This window comes from Oryzias latipes, chromosome 5, assembly GCF_053564925.1.
Source record: "Oryzias latipes strain Hd-rR chromosome 5, Olatipes_Hd-rR_3.1".
NCBI classification, from domain to species: domain Eukaryota; kingdom Metazoa; phylum Chordata; class Actinopteri; order Beloniformes; family Adrianichthyidae; genus Oryzias; species Oryzias latipes.
Genome location: NC_136241.1, coordinates 12,997,515 through 13,019,053, shown reverse-complemented (window position 1 = coordinate 13,019,053; position 21,539 = coordinate 12,997,515). Strand labels below are relative to the sequence as shown.

The window sequence follows — 21,539 nt, the reverse complement described above, 5'->3', positions numbered from 1 at the left end:
TGGAAAAATATATGGGAGATTGACTGACTGGATTAGCGGGACACTGCAATCTTTTTTTCTTTTTTTTACCAGTCTTACATAGGGATGCACCAAATATTTGACAACCAAATGTATTCGGCCAAATATTGCTAAAAATCAATGTTCAGCTTTGGTGGGAATGAGGCTGAATAACAGCGCATGACACAATCAACGTGCATTGGTGATCCAGCGCCTATTTTAAATGTCAGAACAGCAAGAGGAATACGATAAAAGAGACGGCTGCAGGGACTAAAAGGAAGACTACCGTAGCTGTGATAGCTGCTCTCCTTCCATGTCCGACGTGTTTGAAAAGATGAAAACATTTGCAAGGGATTGATGTTTTGTGTAAAGGCATAGCCTTATTTACAAAGTTGTATACAATTTATTCTAGACTAATACTGCAGTATTTAAAAAAATAAAGAAAAACTCAACATCCTTATATGATATTCGGTCACTATTCAGTATTTGGCCAAGCGTTTTAATTATTATTTGGCTTCTGCCTCAAATTTTCACTTTGGTGCATCCCTATTCTTACAGTATCTTGCAGTGTTCCTTCCTCCACCCATGAGCTTGAGCTGCGGGTTGTGAGCAAACCGATATGAACACGGATGCAGGGGATGAAAATGGGCTTTCTTCATTTGATGCCTGGAGTCCTTGTTAGAGACAAAGCAATAAGTTAATCCTTTTAGGCGGAACTCGGAGGACAACAGCAACACTGCCACATCAAATTGATGTGGTTTGAACATCGATTTAGAATGCCACAGCGACAAATAATGAAGACAATATTTGTTTTATGATAAAAGCTTTTTGTGGGGGGGATGGTTTCACTTCACTTGAACAACATTTATCAACTGGTCATGTTTCCAGAGAGTTTTCTTCCAATCTGTAACCGGCTGCCCCCCCCCATTACAATTTTCCCATTTGCATTATGTATTCATTTAAGCGCTCCCCTGACCACACGCATGTGTCAAAGCAGCAATATCTGTGTAGTCAGGTAAAGTTTAAGCTAAAAAAAAAACACTCTTAAGGAATGCTCATGATGTCAGCGTGGTCTGATGGCATTTTCTTTGTTTTATCCTACTAAAGGTTCATCAGAATAGTAGAACAGACAAAAATGAAGTCAAGACATGCTTGTAAAAAAACTGCTATGAGAAAAATGATACCATGGGATATTTGAACAAGATTAGGTTGTAGTTGAAGTGAGGTTTACCTCTTTGATATTATATTAAAATTCAAGGTTGATATACTCAAAATGACATGAAACAATAAAGAAAATAAGACTTCACATTTTGCTATCAAATCTTATCTTGTGGTTTTTAAAAAGTAAAAAACAAATTGAAATGATTTGGTACAAACTACTGGGTATTGAAACTCTAACAAAACAAGACGACAAGCAGCCACACAATTGTACTGCAACCTTGTAATTTAAATATCCTGTAATCCTGGAGAAATCACATTCATGATGATATCCTGGGAATCAAATATGCAATCAGGAAGGTACTGTGAAAGTGTCTGTGTATGATTGTGTTTACGTTGTTTGGGGGAAAGCGTGTCTTATTTTGTGCCTCAGCAGGATCAACATAGGGTAAAAATATAATTTTCTCAATGGTCTCTTCTTTGTCACCAGTTTTTGACAAAATGTGTCTTTTTTTGTTATCAGTAGAGTCCATTATGACAAGATTACTGACATATTTTCAGAAAAGATGATATCGAGTTTGTAGTATTTTGAAGAGATATGGAGGCATTTGTAGAATTTAGTTGGTTTGTTTGAAGTCGGATGCACAAGGACCAAACAGGGTAATAATAAGTAGGTTTGGATAAATATATCTTGAGCACGACCAAAAAAAAACTATCAGCACTGATAAAAACAGGGGTCTGGATTGCCCTTTGTAAACAAAGCCTTTGGTCTAAATCCTGTTTTTGTAATTATATTGGACCCTCCTGATGTGACAAAGTCATTTTTATCTCCACACTTTTCACGGTCTGCCCTGCTGCTTTTCCTCCGTGTCTCCTTAGAGGCTGTGCAGTGCTGCCCTCACTCCAACTGCTTCTGATGGAGAAAAATGTTGCTGCTGGCAGATGCCAGATTGGAAGATATTTTTTTGTGGAAAGTTCTCCTCCCTTTTCACCCTCTAATCACACCCACTTTCACAAGGAAAATACTTTCTCCCCCTCGCTGCCTTTTCTTCTGTCTCTGTAGATGGGTGTGAGTTATGGGTGCATTTCCAGTTTTGTCTCAGATCCAGGAAGCCGCCTACACAATGGCTCATGTGTCACTGCGATTGTGTTCCTACTTGGCTGTATGTTTTCTCTGCACCCTTCAATATGTTGACTTCTGAGGATACACAGCCCCGATTCTTCTTTAACTTTTCATGTAGAGTGTTATGTTTTCCTTCCTTGCCTGCATTGATTGAGGTGTTGAAGTGTGCAGCATCAGTAAAGCATAGTTAGAAAAAAAAATCAGTGATGTCAATACTGACTAAAAAGATTGGTTTCAAACACGTTTTTGTACATTTTTTTTGTAAGGTCAATCTTTTTTTTCTCTTTTCACACCCTTGATTGCTGGAAATGTCACACCAATATCGTTATGTATCTCACATAAATGAAAGTTAACATTGTTGTCCTCTGTCTCTAGTGTTGTATAGACAACTATGAGGACATGGTGAAGATCCTGCTTGACCGAGGAGCCTGTGTCAACGCTCAGGACAACGAATTGTGGACTCCGCTGCATGCTGCTGCTACCTGTGGCCATGCTGGACTTGTCAAGATACTAATTGCACAGTAAGTCTTGCAGACAGGTTTCTCAAGCTTTCAAGGGCTAAACTAGCCCCATGTTGGGCTAATGGAATGTTCTACCCATTTTCTGAAGTTTTTCTGAGGGTTTAATAACACTGGTAATCTTAACAAGAGGTGATCATTTTTCAGTGCTACACTCTGTGTTGGAAATGCATTTTTAAATTAAATATAGAAGTTCTTTACATTTATAGTGGATAGTTAGTTCAAGTTGTGGTTATGACATGTAAAAAACTAGTCTCTCTGTATTTCAACAAAACCATGTATTCCGGATTAATCATAAATATTGCAATGTTTTGAGGCAACATTTACAGATTATCTACGACTAACTTTTTTATTGCTACAACACTCTGGTTTGGACTGGAAGAAATCATTTGTTCGCTTAATTTGGTCTGAATCGAGGCCTGAACATTGCATTTCGTCTGTATTCAGACTGCCATGAAGTGACTTTCCTGTTCCGGACTCTCTTCACTCGTTGGTCAGGAATTACGTGAGAAGAGAGAAGAAATTATGGAAGTCCTGTGCTTTGCAATCCTTGTCGGGGTAGTTCATTCAAACTTTATATTTTGCTGACCAATTTTGAACGTCTGTTGTCAACGTCAGGCCTAACACTTTTTACTAGCTTTATTGGTCCGGTGGAGGCGTGCTGCACGGCGGTTACTGGCAAGAAGACAGCTAAGAAGGCACGCTGATAAATGTTTATGACATATAGATTGCTAGGAAAACAGCGAGAACCAATGAGTGTCACGTTAAAATTTGTTTTAGTGGGCCTGAATTCATCCAACCACATTTCAATGAGTTGCTGTGTCTCATTGTTGTGGTGTTATGGGATTGTTTTTGAGGACTCTGTTAAGGAACTACAAAGTAGCTTTTAGGATAATGTCACAGCAGCACCGGGCACGTGCCGCTTAACGAGACCATTTTTCTTCTTTGATTATACCACAATCGTTGCTTTATATTTTTCAGCGGCTCATCTGTTGCTACATTCCTACTCTGTTTACATCACATGACCACTGGCTACGGTCGCCGTTTGGCTCAGTTGTGATCTCTGAGAACGGATTGTATTCAGCCTGAGGAATCTCTGAGTGAACCGAAGCTCAGTCCAATTGGAAACGAACCAACAAACTCTGGTTCACTTTAAGTGGACCAAAGGTGTCCAGTCTGAATACACCCTCTGTTTCTAATAGTTGGACAGCCTTTTTTACGTAAACATGCTTTCAAAGCTAAAATAGTTTACCTTGAAGCTACAAACTAGTCCGTCTGTATACAAATCTAACCCAGACAGGGTTACTGTCCATGCAGAAAATTGTGGGTTCCATTTCTCCACAGATGGCCAATTAAAAGAGTGTAGCCCATCCCACCCGGAAAATGAATAAATCAGAAGAGATATCAGCAGGACGGTGTATTAACTGGAACAGCTTGCTTCATAAAAGTGACTTAAGCAGATGTGAGATGGGTGCTTACGGTAGACATGAGTGTTTTCAACAAACGCAAACATTCATACTAATGATTGATGCTAAGACATACACGATTAAGACTTTATGGTCTTAAAAAAGCATAATATGACCCCTTTAAAATGTTGCATTGATCAGCCTTATGAAGATAGAGGGATGGTCTAAGGCACATGTGCCAAACTCAAGGCCCGGGGGCCAACTGTGGCCCGCCATGTCATTTTATGTGGCCCGCGAGAGCATAAAAGTTTTTAAATTCTTTAGTTGTTTACATATTATTTATGTGTAGCTGCTGTTGTAATTATTCATGGTTTGCAGATCTGTATGCAGACAAATTGTTGTCATCAAACCATCAGATGGATGCGAGGCTGTGTGCAGGCTTTTTTGTAAAATGTTACATGTAACACACGTTCTTTCTAGCTCAGTTTTATGTTATTTTTCTTTGTTCATTTGGACAGTTTGATTGTGGGTTTTAACAAGCGGAAAAAATTTAAAAGGATTAATGCATGAATAACAAGCAAACATGTTTTCTATGCAACTGTAATTGTCACTTTAAACAGTTATAATAGATTAATAATGAGATTAATAGATTAATAATGATTAATAATGAGTTTTTTAACATTAAGGAATAGTTGCATTTATTTTAGTTACATGTATAAGTTATATCTGGCCCTTTGAGGACAGCCACTATGCTGATGTGGCCCTCGGTTAAAATGAGTTTGACACCCCTGGTCTAAGGTGTCTCTACAATTAAACTATCATTATATAAAACAAACAAAAATTCAAAAACATCATAGAAATATCTAACTCTAAATGTTACAGCAGTTAATACACCTACATTTGTAGGAGAATGATCATGTTTGTAATTAGATTAGATTTAAAGAAAATGGCCGTTAATGCACCTGACAGCGGATACAAATGTGAAAGCAACGTTTGAAACAAAAGGCATTGAAAGAAAACAACACAGAACAGTGTACTGAAAGAAAAGAAAAATGTATAAATACATAAAAATAAGATTGATTAGCTCAAAATGTGTTTGGACCATATTCATTCCAATATTTTTATTCTTAACATGTCACTATGTCAGAATGTCTAAAGAGTACATTCTGGCTTATCTGTCATATTGATAAGTGCAAAAGTTTTTCATATTTTAATACAAGCGGAAATGTGTTGGATGAGTATGGCTCTAACCTTTCGACTGAATCACTCTGGTTTTATCAGATCTTAATTGAAGATACAATAATCATTTAGACACACTTAGAAGGATTCCAGACAAATGAATATAAAGTGTCACCACACATCCTGCTGAATTATTTCCTGCATCAACAGAAACCCCATTGCTGTCTTCTGTTGGCACTCAGGACCTGTCCAAACAATTGTGTTCTCATTTGAGCTCATTATGAGAATGACATGAAGAATTAATATAGGCAGGAGCAGCTGCTCAGAAATGGAAGAATTCATCACTGATTCAGAACATTTGTGGATTTTGTCTTTTTTAATACATTTCCCACATCTCTACAAACTTCTCACATGGAAAAGATGATTTGTACTCTCGCAATCAAAACCCACAATGGTTGCTGTCATAATGTAAAACTGACAAAAGTTGTTAATTACCAATTTAATGATACAGACCTAAACAAAAATGACCTAAAGAAAAATGATGGTTGCTGGTTCACCTTTTGGAAAATCCCTTCCGGGGTCGCCACAGCGAATCAACTTTCACTGATTTGCACAGGTAGTGTGGCAGATAGTTTTACGCTGGATGCTCTTCCTTACACAACCCTGTTTTTATCCAGGTTGGGGAACAGGTCTTCCAGTTGGGTCTTCCCCAACTGGAAGACCCATTCCTGGATGAAGCTAATTGTACCCCTGGGAATTGAACCCTGGTTTCCAATGTGCCAGACTTCCTTAACCAACTCAGCTATCCAGCCAACAAAACAAAAATGATGCTACCTTTCACAATGTTATGGAAGCGATTCTGTAGCATAATTAAAAATAAAAGTCAAAACCAGAAATGCTTTTCCATTTTCAAAATGAAGCTGCATTTTTTGACAAAATTAAAATGAAAAAGCAATCCACCAAAATGCTTTTTCATTTTTTCACTTCTACACAGCTTATTCTGTCACTTAATTAAAATGATAATGAAAATGGAATTTGACATTTCATTTTCAAAAAGTTCTCTGGTAAATGTGTAGCAAAATTCATTTAGAAATGTCTAATTTGACAATTAAAGTGGATTAAAAGAAATGCTTTTTCATTTTCTAAATGTAGCTGCATGAAATGACTCATAATTAAAATGAAGGAGCAGTACTTCAAAATGCTTTTTCCTTTTCTACTTGAAAACCGCTTATTCTGTATCATAATTAAAACGAAAATGGAAAGAGGGGATTGCCTTTTCATTTTCACATCCACCCTGCGAATAGTGTCGCTTATCTCAATTCGACTGAGCATTTCCAGAGGGGAGGTGGGGCGATGATGTCAGTGCTATCTCTGTGTGTCCGGCTGCTAAGAGACACATGCTGGAGCAGCTTTGTGTTGGCGGTAGAGGAGATGGCTTTGTGACCTTTGTGCTCTCCTGATGATTGTACACAGCTTCTCGGGACTACTTAGCAGCATTTCCGCCTTATGCGGTCCAGAGTTTGGTACCACAGCCTCCTTCGGAAGCCCTGCTGTCCGCACTGTTGGAAGCTTCTCCCTCGGACTAGCTCTTTGGACGGAGCTAAACCGGCCCGCTAGCCCGGAGAGAAAGCTAGTCCGGGGATGCTTCGAAGCGCAGGGGAAGGAAATGCTGCTCAAAGACCTGAGAAACTCTCAACCATCATATGAATTTGTGTTTCCAGTGGTGCCCAGACAAAATAAAGGCTGATGTAATTCCCACATATTGACATCCAAGTTTCTCATTGCTGGATTGGCCGCCTGGAGTTCTGTTCCTCCATGGCTATTGTTTTTAGCACGCATTAGCCTAATGCTAACGCTTCTTTCGGGTCCTTGCAGCCAAGAAAAAATCACTGACCACACGGATTTCAAACATTATGAGCGAGCAAGCCCTTAATAATAGTCATAACAGCAATAACAGCACATTTAGAAGATAGTTTCCTGCAGTGTGGCGCTGATTTTGCTGTTCAATGACAACTGGAGCCCCATCAACAGCTATAGCAGATTTCCCATGCTAAACGTTTGCTGGTTGCACCAACACGCATCTTTTGGAGCAACACAGCCACGGATCTGTCCTTTTATTATTGTATTACTGTCTTGGATGTAAATATGTGGGAATTACATCAGCCTATATTTTGTCTGGACACCACTAGAAACACAAATTCATATGATGGTTTATTTTCTCAGGTCTGTGTAGCACTAGCAGCACTTCCGCCTTCGCCGATCCGGCTGCCTGTCCGGGGGAAAGTTTCGACGACGGACCGCGGAAGGCGGAAATTCTGCATCATAGTCCTGAGAAGCTGTGTACAATCCTCAGGAGAGCACAAACGTCACAAAGCCATCTCCTCTGCCACTAACACAAAGCTGCTCCAGCATGTGTCTCTTAGCAGCCGGACACACGGAGATAGCATTGACGTCATCGCCACGCCTCCCCTCTGGAAATGCTAAGTCGAATTGAAATATGAGACACTATTCGCAGGGTGGATGTGAAAATGCAAATGCAATCCCCTCTTTGCGTTTTCGTTTTAATTATGAGACAGAATAAGCGTTTCTTAAGTATTGCTTTTTTATTTTTATTTTGAGTCAAAAAATGCAGCTTCATTTTGAAAATGAAAAAGCATTTCTGTTAATCCATTTTAATTGTCAAATTAGACATTTCTAAATGAATTTTGCTACACATTTACCAGAGAACCTTTTGAAAATGAAATGTCAAATACCATTTTCTTTAGCTGTGTTGAGGAAGGAAATGAAAAAGCATTTTGAAGGAGTGCTTTTTCAATTAAATTTTGAGTCAAAAAATGCAGCTTCATTTTGTAAATGAAAAAGCATTTCTGGTTTTGACTTTTATTTTTAATTATGCTACACAATCGTTTCCATACAATGTTGGTTTCATGTCTTGATAAATCTGTATCTGTCAGGGAGATCACCTGTCAATAAACTGCTCCAACTTTTTACACTGCGGGTTCCTTCTCTAGACGGCATTTTCCAGGTACTGCCACAGACTCAGATCAGAGTTCAGTAAAACTTGCTTTTTTTAAATTTTTGGCCAGGTTTTGATCTCAGAAAGTTCCCGGAAACCACCCGCATGGGTCAACCCCCATATTGGTCCTCGTGACCGAGGCTTTAAACATCTGTTTTTCCTTCAAGCCTAGTTTGTTTGTTTCTTATGTCAGCTTCAAGTAATTTCAGTAAACTTTGTACGTTTACTTTCATTAACAGTGAGGTACAGTGATCCCATGCTTTATTGCGGTTCATCTTTTGGGGTCTTGATGTTTTGCAGATTTTTTTCAGTGCAATTTTGCACTATATTTTTTCCCTTTTTAACAGCATTCTGTGTTCTGCGTCTGGAGACTAGGCCTGCACAATAAATCACGAATTTATCCTTAGTGCGATTTCACGCCGTGCAATACCCATATCGCAAAAGTCGGCAGAAATTGCAATAAATGGTTACCTTAATTGTGCTGAAACAATCTTATGGTAGCTTGAAGTATTTAACGAATCAGATAAATCCCTTTACATGATTGAGCAATCAGATGGACCCCTTTTATGTTAGATGCTCGCCTCCTACGTAGACGAGGGTCATTTGGAGTATAAATTTAGTTATGTCGACTCTTATTTAAGTCAAACTGTTGCAGTAAAATGGAAATGATGTATTTAGTTGTTTCGCTATTTGTTTATGTATCGCAAGTTATATCAACATTGCAATATTGATCCCTGCCGGTTTAGCTCGTGCTGGTCTGCGGCGCCTTCCGTCCGTGAAACCCGGGTTCGACTCCAGGCTGTTCCCTGTTCCCTTCTCTACCTCTGTGCCGGTCCCAAGCCCGGTTTGAGAAGGTTGCGTCAGGAAGGGCATCCGGCGTAAAACATTGCCAAGTTTCCCATGCGACTTGTTCGCTGTGGCGGCCCCTGATGGGAAAAGCCGAAAGAGAAACAACAATATTGATCCCTAACATCACAAATCGCAAGTTTTCCTCATATCGTGCAGCCGTGGAGATCTTGTCAATCTCTTCTGTGCCGTGTCTCCTGTACAGAATGCGATCAGATCTTTCTTTTAATTTCATAACACTTAAATTATTTTTTTGAAGGTTTGAATTTTGAGAGATAAACAAGAGAGAAAAGTGAAAGAAAATCTTAGTCTGTCTGAAAAAAAGCATATAAAGTGTGTAGTGACAGGTTTTACAGCCTTAAAACATCTGTAATTCTACTTTGTGGATTTTATTTATTGTGGGTTATTTTTTAGAACATATCCCCGCAATAAACAAGGGAACACTGTACAGACAATTTAGTTTGTGCAAGTTAAGTTTGTCCAGATATTTTTTTAACCTTTTAAAAATTGGCTTTTTGCTTTATTTGTTCATGTAACTTTTCCACAGTGGTGCAGATCTGCTGGCTGTCAACTCAGATGGAAACATGCCCTACGATCTGTGCGAGGACGACCCAACACTGGACATCATTGAGACGGCCATGGCCAACAGAGGTATGCTGCAAATGTTTCATGAGGTTAGAGACGTACAGGCGAAGACGGCAGAGTGTGCAGATTCCGTCTAGTCATCGCTGAAACTAATGAGAATGCTTTGTTTTTTCCTGAGTCCGTTTGGAAGTTTATCAGAATGGCAAAGCAGTGAGATAAGTCCCGCACTCGACAGGATGCAGATAAGGGTATTTATGCAATTTTGCAGTAAACAATTCGTTTGATTCGACAGGGAGAGACATCTCTCTGCACTGATGTCCAGACATACTGTTTTGTACTGTTTTACCTTTCAGTAGGAGTCCTGCAGCATAACTTACCTTGGACTGACTTGAGTCTTTTAGGTTTTTGGATAAACTGTTACCGTTAACATAGCCTTCAATAAAGAAACAAATTGTACACACTTAACTAAAATTTTAAATGTGGTGGCTTAGTGTTATATTTGAACAAGAATTATGCCAACTTTTTCATCTCTAAATATGCAAAAATGTACTTCTCTGAAATAATCCAGATTAGTCGTCATATCTGATTCAAAGCATTTTAAGAAGTTTAAAGGAAGTTCAGTTCATAGACATGCCTCTTTTTTAAGCCTTCATGTATTCCCACTGACGTTTGAGACAGGGGTTAGTCTGTGGGCAGCTGTTTGTTGACCTAGTTTGCCTGCAAATGCATCCCCAGGCAGTAGCAGTAAAGTTTCCTCAGGAACAGGATACCTTTCAGCCTCCAGTTGAAAAGACCTCATTGCAACAGAGAAGAAGGGGCTGGTGCAGCATCCCCTCTGTTCAGTTTAGTTGATCAACTAAAGGTTGTAAAAAGCTGTTAAAGTTTCACTCTGAGCATCTTTTGATCTATAGTAAAAAGCATTGCCAGTGGTCTTTTAACTATGACTATGCCATTTTTAGTCAAAAAAAATCAGTGTTGTTTTCTAGGACAAAGTTTCTGCGTAGCGGCAGGACTTCATAAGAATTTTCCCTTTAGCTTGTGGGCGAGACCTTTGGCGCTATGTAAGCCTGGCCAATTTCCCATCATCCATTTTTTACACTTTCTCCTGATGGCTTAGAGCCCCTCACACCCCCAACATAACATAAAAATAAAAGGCGAGAAATATTGGAGCATTTATGAGCAAGATGCTAACTCGAACGAGGAAAACAAAGACGTACATGGATCTGTTTGTTTCCACGTGGATGCATCAAAATGGAGCGGAGCAGCGAGCTTGTGACTTGCCACCGTAAGCTTTTACCAACGGCAAAGTCGTCTCATCGGCTCCTGATTCACAACAATTAGAATAAAGAAATAATCAGAATGCAATTTTAAGCGTAACTTTCTTTTATGTACAGTATGTCCTCCATGATGACGAAGAAGCTACAAGAGCATGTTAAACACCAAAAACACGATTTTCATCAGCGTTGGTCTTTAAGATAAAAATGTGTTTTATAGCAGCACTATCTTTAATACTTTGAATATGCTCTTTGTGTACAATTAGGACTTCTGACACCACATTACATTTTTATTTATTTTGTTTTATTTTTTTTATACTGTATCCCACGAAGGGAAATTCATCTCATCTTACCAACCGAGCTACCCAGCCGCTGTTCTTTTTAGAACAGCTTCTTTTTTTAGCCGGCAGAAGGTCTTATCTTGAATATGAGAGAATCTTGGGCAAGAATTACAGACACAGAATTGGCGTTTTGAATAGAGACAACTCTGTTGAAAATGAGGTCCTTTAGCAATTGGATCAGTGGAGCTGCAGAATGCAGAAAGCGCTTCAGCAGGAGAGAAGAATGATTATTAAGAAGATCAAAGGCAGCGCAGAGCTGCTAATTGCTCTGGTAATGTTGTCAGCACTGTAGTGGGGTTAAATCCTTTTCCCTCCAGAGACTCCCAGTCTGTCTTCAACACACACAGGCACAAACTTGCACATTTAGAAAACTTCATTTGCATAATCAATCAGATCTTACTGACCCTTGATCCTCCTTTGCAGAGCCCAGTTCATTTGAGCTTCAGAAAAAGTGATGCGACTCAGTGAGAAGAGAAGGGGGAAATCTGTCTACCTGTTACTGAAGATGACAGTTGAGTTGGTTACCTTAAGCACCACCAAAGTGTTTGGTAAATGGCAATTGATTGATTATAGTCGCAAGATGATAGATGACTGCGGTTAAAAACATGCATTCAGTAAACAGAAGCATGTCTACTATTTTTATTTTTCCCTTTTCTTCCGAAGGAGAAAGTTTTGGATGTTTTAAAGCAACATATCTGAAAAATTAACTAAGCTGACTCAATGCAAACATTAAAAAAATTAGATTCTAGCTGTTGATTGAAAATGTTTCAACCAACCAGAGAGGCAGGATCCACTTTAAAAAGAAATGATGCTCCTGAACCCTCACTGTATTGTAGAAAATAGACTCAAGGATGCGGCGAAGAGAAAAACCAGAGCTCCCTATCTAAAATCTAAAACTCTGAAAAATGGAAAGAAAATACAAACTCAAATACAATTCATTTAATAATTCATACTTCTAAGAATTTAAACCCAAACAGTAATATTCATGGTATGTAGCTCACTTTAGTGTAGCAGTAAAATGCCATATATGCAGGTATCCTTTTTTTTGTTTTTACTAAACTATCTTTGGCTGAATACAAGCTTAGAGAGGGGCAGAGACTATCCGTTTTGCTAAATTAAATCCTAAAAATTGGCGACAGCAGAGTATTGAATCATTATTTTGCTTTTAAAGAATTTCTTGCCTTTTGTCCTCTGTGGGGACACAAGCTTGTTGAGTTATGTTCCACACTCTTTTTACATTAAACCAATACAAGGTCATGCTTTCAGGAGAAAATTAGCTGTAACTTTAGACTTAATTAGCCATTATGGATACTGGACTTGTTTGTTGCTACTTAAGAACAGTGTAACCTTGACAACAATGTGGTAAACATTTAAGTTTGAAAGTTTGATAGCCTGGAGAAGCTGCTTCATTTTTTTTGCATATTAGACTGCACACGTTGTGAGGAATGTTACTGTTTGGGTTGCATCATGTTGTTTTGGACAGTGCAGTGTCTTACTGCTGCGCTGCACAGATGGATTTCCCAGAGAAGCTTCCCGCTCACAGCACAGAAGCTTCCTAAAAGCAGGAAGGCAGATTAGTCGTGCTGTTCGATTGCACTTGTTTATGCGAGTGACTTAAAAAACCAAAACAGCTTTGATTCATGTTATTAAAGCCCAAATAGAAATGTTGCACAGAACTTAATTTAATGGTTTATTTCAAGAAATCAAAGCAAGAATGATGCACAAAACAATACAATCAGCAGTTATACATTCATACAAAGACGCATCAAACTTAGGATAATTAGACATTAAATCAAAGATTGCTTGAAAGGGAGTGAAAGGAAGTGAACTTCTATAATCCCTCCCCTGTTCTACTGGACCATTTTTATTACATGATTTATCATCAACTTTTTATCAGAAAGAATTAAGAATCCTTAAGTATCAATAAATCACATGACAAAGATGAAGTGCTTCATCATTTTATAAAAATAGACGACACTATTTTAGAAATCAACATAGCACATGCAGATCAATTCTCTAAAATAGGTGCAGATTATTTCTCATTAGAAAAATCATGAATGAATTTTTTGGGCAAGTGAAGTGATGTATGTGAAGATCAATCACTTAACCATCTTCATCTTAAAATGCTGAAACAATAACATTTAAATATAATGTTTCTCTGAATAGGTACTCATAAACCTTCCAAATTTTTGGAACAAAAAAAGTAAATTCTTTTATGTCCTTGTAAATTTATACTAATGCTGTAAATTCTTTATTTTTGTTGTATGTTCAGTACTTATTGCACTTCTTTTTGTTTCTTACCTCTAAACAGTTTTTGCACCCTATTTACAATCATGTCCTTTTTCTTAGTTACTAATTTTTCTTCTGTTTGTTTTATTAATGTTTTTTCCTTTATTGTTTTTTTTTGTTGTAAACTCAAATAGCTCTGTCATGACTTTGTTCCACCCTGCTCTGGTTCTTTGCTGTTTATGCAAAAATGCTAACCGAATTCACCTTAGCATATAAATAAAGTAAATCTGACCTTAGTCAGTTTTACTAAGCAGTTTGTTCCTGTTGGAACCAGTAAACCTCTGTCAGACATCCCATTCGTCACTTCAGTGAATCCTTTACCCGGTTTCAGAAGGCTCTGTAGGAATTTCATATTAAACAATTTATGTTCTATCAAAGATTTATTAAAAGCCCTGCTCTGGCTTATATAGTGTGATTCTCTGTGCATGACAGGCATCACCCAGGAGATGATCAATGAGACACGAGCAGCAACGGAGAGGAGGATGCTGGGGGACATTCAGGAGCTGCTCAGGCAGGGAGAGGAAGTCAACAAGAAGGATGCTCAGGGGGCCACACTGGTAAGCAATCCAACCCTGAAACGTCTCATTTCATTTTTGAGTCCTGCTGGCTAAAAGTAGGAGGCAGGTTTTCAGATAGAATAGTTCTTATGACTCTGCTTAGCCGCTTGACCATCTGAATGTATTGCAGGATGAAGAATGTTGTTTTAGCATTCTAATTTTGTGACTTGTTTTATGTTTGGTTCTTTTGCTCTTTAAATTGTGGCTTTTATTATTAGGATGAAGTTCTGTTACTTTGTTTAAAACAAAGCTTCCTCCATTTATTTGTAGTCCTCACCATTTTACAGCCTAATGCAATTTTAACGTCATTGTCTTTAACTAAAATCGGATTTTAACCAAATTTTATTTTAAATAAATCTTTGAAAGCCAACAACTATATATATCTACTTTAATAGTTTAAGAACGGTTGCTCTCTATCCCAAAGAAGAGAGCAGTGGATTTAATGATTCGCCAAAGAGAGCACCTAAAAAGACCAAAACAGACTTTGAAGGGACACTAATATTTTTATACAGAATAGGATTTCTCATATCCTTTACCCCGTGTGCTATCCTATGACCCCACCCTTACATTGACGTGTTCTTCCTACCATGACAAAGGTGGATAAAGGTGGAAAGATTTCATGTAATCCATGGACACCAGTGAAGATCACAAATCATTGAAGAAAAAAAGGTTCAGAGCACTGTCTAGTGGGTCTAGATGACCCAACTCCCAATGTTAAAGTGTCTAGGATAGCACAAGGGTTACAAGTTATTTAGTAATATCGTTCCATTAGGATGTTTATTGTACAAAATTCCAGACCACCAGGGCATTCACAGGAATGATTTTGAATAGAGTCTTAGAGTTGAAAGTGGCTGTACAGTTGTGTGTGTAAACAGGAAGTAGAGCACTGGGCTGGGAACACTACCACAACAGATATCGGAGTTGAGGAAGATGAAGGTGGGCTCTGTTGGTGAGAAAAGTCTCTTTGGTTTGGTTTTATGAGATAAAAAGATGACTTAAAGTCCTCTGACAACATTATATCAGGTATTATTCTGGGATGTCAGTGCACAGAACAGTTAAAAAGGATTTAAAGCAAAAACTATGACCTCTTTGTTATTCTGAGCAGTGTGTGTTGCATCACAGAACTTAATGAGGTCTGTTTTGTGTATCTGGGATTTGACTACAATATAAAGCCACTGCCAGATCACTGGCTGTAAACAGTGTCCTAAAATAACCCCTTAAGCTTTAAATTCGTATCCCAGATTGTTTGTCTCCGAGTCTTCTCTAACTGATTTGTGCTTTCTGTTAATCTTCATTTAAGCATAGAGAAACAAACTGGAGTGTGGCTTATTAGAATATCTTCTTTAGGAGAGAAGGGAGTGGAGCTGCTGAGACATTATGCAATATTTATCATCTGTTTTTGAGTTCATTACTTTGTTTCTTTGTTCCTACTTTGGTTTGAAGGACTGGAAAATGTCATGTTTCCTCTGCAGTTTGTCTGGTTTTCTTCTACACACATAAATAAGGTTTTCTTTCAGTCTAATTAATAATAATAAGGGGGAAAAAACAAGGTTTTAAATGCTGATATCCACATCCTGTTTGTGTACTTTTTGAATCTAACGTGACTTCCCCTTGGTACTAGATTTCTAATTACCATTTCACTCACTTCAGACACTTTCAGACTTTCCACATCCCCATCGAAGTTCTCCTTGTGTGTATTAGTGTTCAATGATATGAGTGTAACAAGTAAAGGTTCATGGAGGTGAAACCCAAGGTTTGATTGGGACTTGAATGCAACATCTGCAGCACATTAAAGATCATCCACTTTGTTCTTATGGATTTATTAGAGAAAAGATCTTTAGGTCCAGAAGCTGCTGATGGCCGATAATGTGATGCTAATTCTTTATCCTTGTATCATATGAATGAATTCAATAATCTAAATGTTTTTCTACCTTTCTCCTCAGGGTCTGCTGGTAGTGTTGTAAAATTATAAAGAAGGGTGTGCTGTTGTGTTTTCACTGCTGTATGAGCACGCTGTTAAAGGATGTCTCAGACTTTTATTGCCTATTGTGTTTATTTATTGGCTACTGCTACCTAACATTTTTTATATGGGAAAATTTCTGCCAGACAGTTCTTTTCTTGATTGGTGAATTTTTAAAAAATCTGTCTGGTAGAGTTTTATCCTTAGATCTCCTTTTCTAAACCAGGACATCTAAATTCAGAGATCAGCCCTCTAAGAATAATAATAATAATAATTGTGGTCTACTATTTATCCTACAATGGGAAATTCTATTCCGCATTTGACCCATCCCCTGGGGGAGCGGGGAGCTGTAGCGATGTTAATTGCTCACCATTGATATGGTTGTTTATTCCCCTCCGGGAATCGAAACCTGGATTCCTGCGTGGCAGCCCTTCACCTTACCAACCGAGCTACCCAGCCGCCTGAACATTCCTCAGATGCCTTTTTACTTGTTGAGGCTCTGCTAACTTCTACGTGTTTTATTTCTGATTTTCCATTAAAGGCATCAGTGGCCCTGCTTTCCCCTGACCTGCATAATGAGGCGGCAGGATCAGTGCTCAGCTGCAGCTGTTCCATCATACGTCTGAAATGATGCTGATGATTAGGAAATGATTAGATTAAATATGCTCGGTGGTTCATGCATCCTCAGACCTACAAAAACAAATAAATATTCGTATCAAATGTTTTTTTTCTTCTTCTCTGGGTGTCGTCTTTAATGATCAACAGTTGTATCGAAAGCCACAAGTCAAAATTCCATTATAGATGCCTTAAGAAATGTAGAAAATATAGTTAAAATAAACCGAGCTGTATGTTTTTGACTTGCAGCTGCACGTCGCTGCAGCAAATGGCTACGTGCAGGCTGCAGAGCTGCTGCTGGAGGGGGGGGCTCGCGTGGACCTGAGAGACTCGGATGGATGGCAGCCTCTTCATGCTGCAGCATGCTGGGGTCAGGTAAAGAAAACACAACAGGAAGTGTGAAGCTGATAAGCACACCCAAGTTGTTTGTTTTTCCTAAGTCATCAACATAATTTGCTGTTTGTGTTTTTTCAGATGCCTTTGGCAGAGCTGCTGGTGTCGCATGGAGCCAGTCTCAATGGCAAGACCTTCTTAGAAGAGACTCCCATCGGTAGACTCATAGCTCAGTACCTTTCAGTGTGTTCTAACTTTGACGTTGTTGTTTCGGCTGTTTTTTTAAGCAAAAACCCATTAAATTCAGAGTTTTGCTGTATTATGTTTTGATGTGAAGGCACTGACATGTTCTTTATGGTCATCTCTGAAAGATCTGTGTGAGGATGAGGAGTTCAGGGCCATCCTGCTGGACCTGAAACACAAACATGACACAATCATGAAGTCTCAGCTGAAACATAAGACCTCGCTGTGCAGGCGCACCTCCAGCGCAGGCAGCCGTGGGTATGTGCTGCCACCTGCTGGTCTCTCTGTAGCCACTGCTCCATCGTCACAGATTTATAATTAAATGAAAAAGGCCAGATGTTTCTATCACTTAATGTTTGCTTTTTTCTGCTTGTACTTTATCTTACTTGGGGACTTGACCTGTTTTGACAGCAAAGTGGTGCGGCGGGCCAGTCTGTCAGATAGACACAACTTATGTCGCAAAGAGTATGAGACTGAGGCCATTGTGTGGAGGGGAGGAAGGGAGGAGGAAGTGAAAGAGAAGGAGTCGGATCAGGAAAACAATCAGGTATTTCCTATTCATTCCTTTTCTGCTAATTGAAATAATTTCTGTTGTCTACAAAGTAAAAAATCTGAAATGTCAGAGTGGATGTTTGTTGGCATGTCAAAGGTAAAATCATGTAGAACTTCCATTAAGGCTTAGCAACAGGCAGAAAGGAGAAAAAAAACAGTGAGTCAAATTATCTACTGGTTTCTTGAAGAGGTGTTTGAACAAATGTAAGAAGTCTGAATCTGGATTATTGTTTTGGTGTTGTGGCTCAAGTAATTTGAAAAATCTGTTTGTAAAGGACATCATCTCATTGTTTACAATGAAAATAAACCTCCTTGATGTCTGGCAGGTCAAGCCAGTTGTCGCTGTGGAGCTGCCCGACAAACCCAAGCTGGCCACCATCCTTAAAGATGGCAGCAGCAAACAGAACGGCCTCATCTGCACAACATCGTCCGTGCCAGCTCAGCTGCCTGTCAACGGTGGCACGCCGTTACCCGCGAAGGGCGGGGTCGTCACCGTCCAGCCATCCCAGGAAGAGGGGAGAGAGCGCGGTCAGACTTTGTCGGAGTTAAAGAAACAGAGGGCCGCTGCTAAATTCCTGAATCACCCTTTGTTCAATGGTCACCTTGGTAATGGCTCTACTGAGTCCTTCATCGATGCCAAAAACGGTTCTGAGGACCCCCGCATGCCGCTGGTCTCCTCCAACGGCAACGCAGTTTACTACACACCAACCAGCGGTGACCCGCCCCTTCTCAAGCTGAAACAGCCAGTCGAGGAGGAGCCGCCCAAGGCAAGGACCTGCTGCTGCGTGTGCTAGCATGTCGGTCAAGTGACCGTTGACATCAGCGGACGCCCTCTCATCAATGTGCTTTAGAAGGGAGGACAGGAAGGAAGGAAACTTGGAGAGTTCCGGCGTTTAACATCCCATTCCTCCTTAAATCTCAGCAATGTTTATAGGGGTGGTTGGAAAACGTCCCCTACCTCCAACGCCTGGTCCAGTCAGAGACACCCCCCCCTCCCCCCGCCAATACATGTTTGAAACATAGCAGTTAAGGAAAAATGTGCAATGCCACAGTATCAGCAGGATGTCCCTGAATCAAAGCTTTTCACTAAAAATGTGAGAAAATCTAAACCAGGAACCGATAGAAGTCACAAAATAGAGAATCTTCTGCTCTCCGTCCTTTTTATTTATTTCTTTTCTCCCTGCAAACAGATCCTTGACAGGCTATTAAACATTTCCTCCAGGACAAACACACTGTGTGTGACTGCAGCTTTCTGCTCTTTTACCTTGTTCCTCTCATCTTCATTACAGTTCTAAGGTGCTTCATGTCGGTCTACATCCTACAGGTCGCTGCAAATCTTAGTACCAAAGGACCTTGCACATCCATTCTGAATTTGCATTATGCCTAAATACTTCCAGGAAATTGGAAAGTGGAGAGAAAAGTAGAGCGGCACCTGAAACCCACATCAGATCCTGTCATTCTTTCACTTCCCCCTTAGAAAGCCTCAACTGACAGCTCATCCTTTGTGTTTTGTGTGACCCACTTTGTGCTCACTCGGATAATTTAAGCCGACGTGGTTGGAAAATTAATGTACATTTCTTTATTTATAAAACTAATATGTAAAAAGAAAGAGCTGATGGATCCTAATTGAGTGTATTTATTACTTGGATGCTGTGTGGAGAGTGAATGGAGTATGAGATGAGCTGGAGGTGAAGCGAAGCACCTTCTGATATGAACAAAGTGGGTCAAATTATGAAGTGAAATAAAGGTTGTTGTTTGATTTTTGTACATGTTGTGAAATACCAGTTATGTTTGTGTCACTACAAATAACAGTGTTATTTGTTTTTTTTCTTCTCTTTCCTGGTGGCCATTGTGTGGCTTAAGATGTTTCCCAATCACTGTATTTGTCTCTTTAACAGAAAATGTAAAGGCTACGAAAGGAATTACTGAAAGCTAGATGAGAGTCTTTGGAAAGATGCAAAAACGGCAATCATGCATGAGTTTCAAAATACAAATATGTTGAACAAATAATTGGACGTTTTTAGAAACTTTGGCTGAGAGTTACATGAAAAGAACGGTATCTGTTTGTTTGCTCCAGCTGTAGAAAGAGTTAGATTAGCACCGCTAAGGACAAAGAAGGTTTATCAGCTACTAGAAAAGAATTTACCCCCTCCTCCTGCAAACATCTCCTGTTCTTCTGTACCTATCTACTCACATCATTGGTTGTGCCTCTGCTCAAGTAAAACTAGAAAAAAGATTCTGCTTCACTTCATGAGTCGCTGCACTGAGTGCATGACTGTTACTCTGAACTGAAAATTGTCAGCCATACACAAATAGGTTGTTTATTTTGAAATACTTCCTTATTGAATTTGTTTCTTCTTCTTCCATTAAGGTCTGGGTCATTTGTTATTTGGTGTCTCATGATGAAAGTGAAAAAGACAGAAGCTTTTTGATTTGATTTGGACTTAAATTGGCTCAGAAACACATTAGGTAAACGGTTTTTCATGTTTATTTACAACTTTACTGACAGTGATGAGGGTTTAAATGATCTTTGCTAACCAACATCTCAAAAAACAAACCAAAATCTAATTTTATTAACAGTTCTAATTAAAAATATGACTTTACACACCTTTCTGTTGCTCAAAGCGATTTTCTAAACCACTTTGTATCTGTGAGATGTTGTAGTTTTTCTCAAATATGGCTTCCTTATGTTTTGGATTCTAAACTATGAGCTTGACATCAACCTTCTTATGTAACTCTCAAAGCAGAGTTTTATTCCTCTGGTCTTATAAGTGCCAAAAAAAAAAAAAACATCTTCTTTGAGTTTAAAAAATGGTAATGAATTTATAAAAAGTCACTAACAAACTGTCTTTTGACTGACAAAGATGTTTTAAAAAAAAAAAAGCCAATCCCTTAGAAAAGTCGATTACCCATAATGCCATTTTTGTCACATTTGTCACTGTAGCATCATCTGTTCACTGTTAAATATTTGTACAGATGAGTTTGTACATACATTTCTCTCCTCATATCTGTACCCTTGAATTGAAATGTCTTTTTTTTGTTGCTTTTGAAGAACAAATAGGGAAAAACAAAATATTTGTACGGATGAACAGTATTGTGTGTGTGTGTGGGGGGGGGGGGGGGGAGTGTTAGACTGTAGCATCTGTTTTGTAGTCTTAAATATCAAACTTGTTCATCCTGATGTCTTTGCTGGTCTAGGATCAGTGTCTGTGCATCTTTCTCAGAGAATCTTTAAATTGGCATTTTTTTTTTTTTGAGTTTGGTGTGTATGTTTGCTCTATTACAAACTGCAAAAATGAAATTCCAACTGCTGGCCCATGAAAGTTCAACCAGGTGTATGACTTTGAACTGTTCGTCAGAAAGGAAAACCGGATGTTAAAAATTAACCTGCCCTCCAATAATCTGCTCTACAGATCGATCCTTGTGTTGAACTGCAGGCTTCACTGTCCCTAAAAAAAAAAGTTAAACTACTGATTATGTAATTACTGGAATAAATATCAGTGGTTGCATTAACATTTTGAATAAATTGTATATTTTGAAAATTCTA

General features: G+C 38.9%; 1 protein-coding gene across 1 annotated transcript in view; it reads left to right on the top strand.

Annotated features, from left to right (window-relative positions):
• Window positions 1–21,539, top strand: part of ppp1r16b (protein phosphatase 1, regulatory subunit 16B) — a 92,741-nt gene extending 71,202 nt beyond the window's left edge. Inside the window, exons 4-11 of the mRNA XM_004068771.5 lie at window positions 2,654–2,799; window positions 9,791–9,894; window positions 14,165–14,289; window positions 17,114–17,239; window positions 17,339–17,414; window positions 17,569–17,698; window positions 17,852–17,987; window positions 18,319–21,539. Of these exons, the coding sequence (XP_004068819.1) occupies window positions 2,654–2,799; window positions 9,791–9,894; window positions 14,165–14,289; window positions 17,114–17,239; window positions 17,339–17,414; window positions 17,569–17,698; window positions 17,852–17,987; window positions 18,319–18,786 (1,311 nt within the window). The 3' untranslated portion in view covers window positions 18,787–21,539. The remainder of the gene's footprint in view (window positions 1–2,653; window positions 2,800–9,790; window positions 9,895–14,164; window positions 14,290–17,113; window positions 17,240–17,338; window positions 17,415–17,568; window positions 17,699–17,851; window positions 17,988–18,318) is intronic.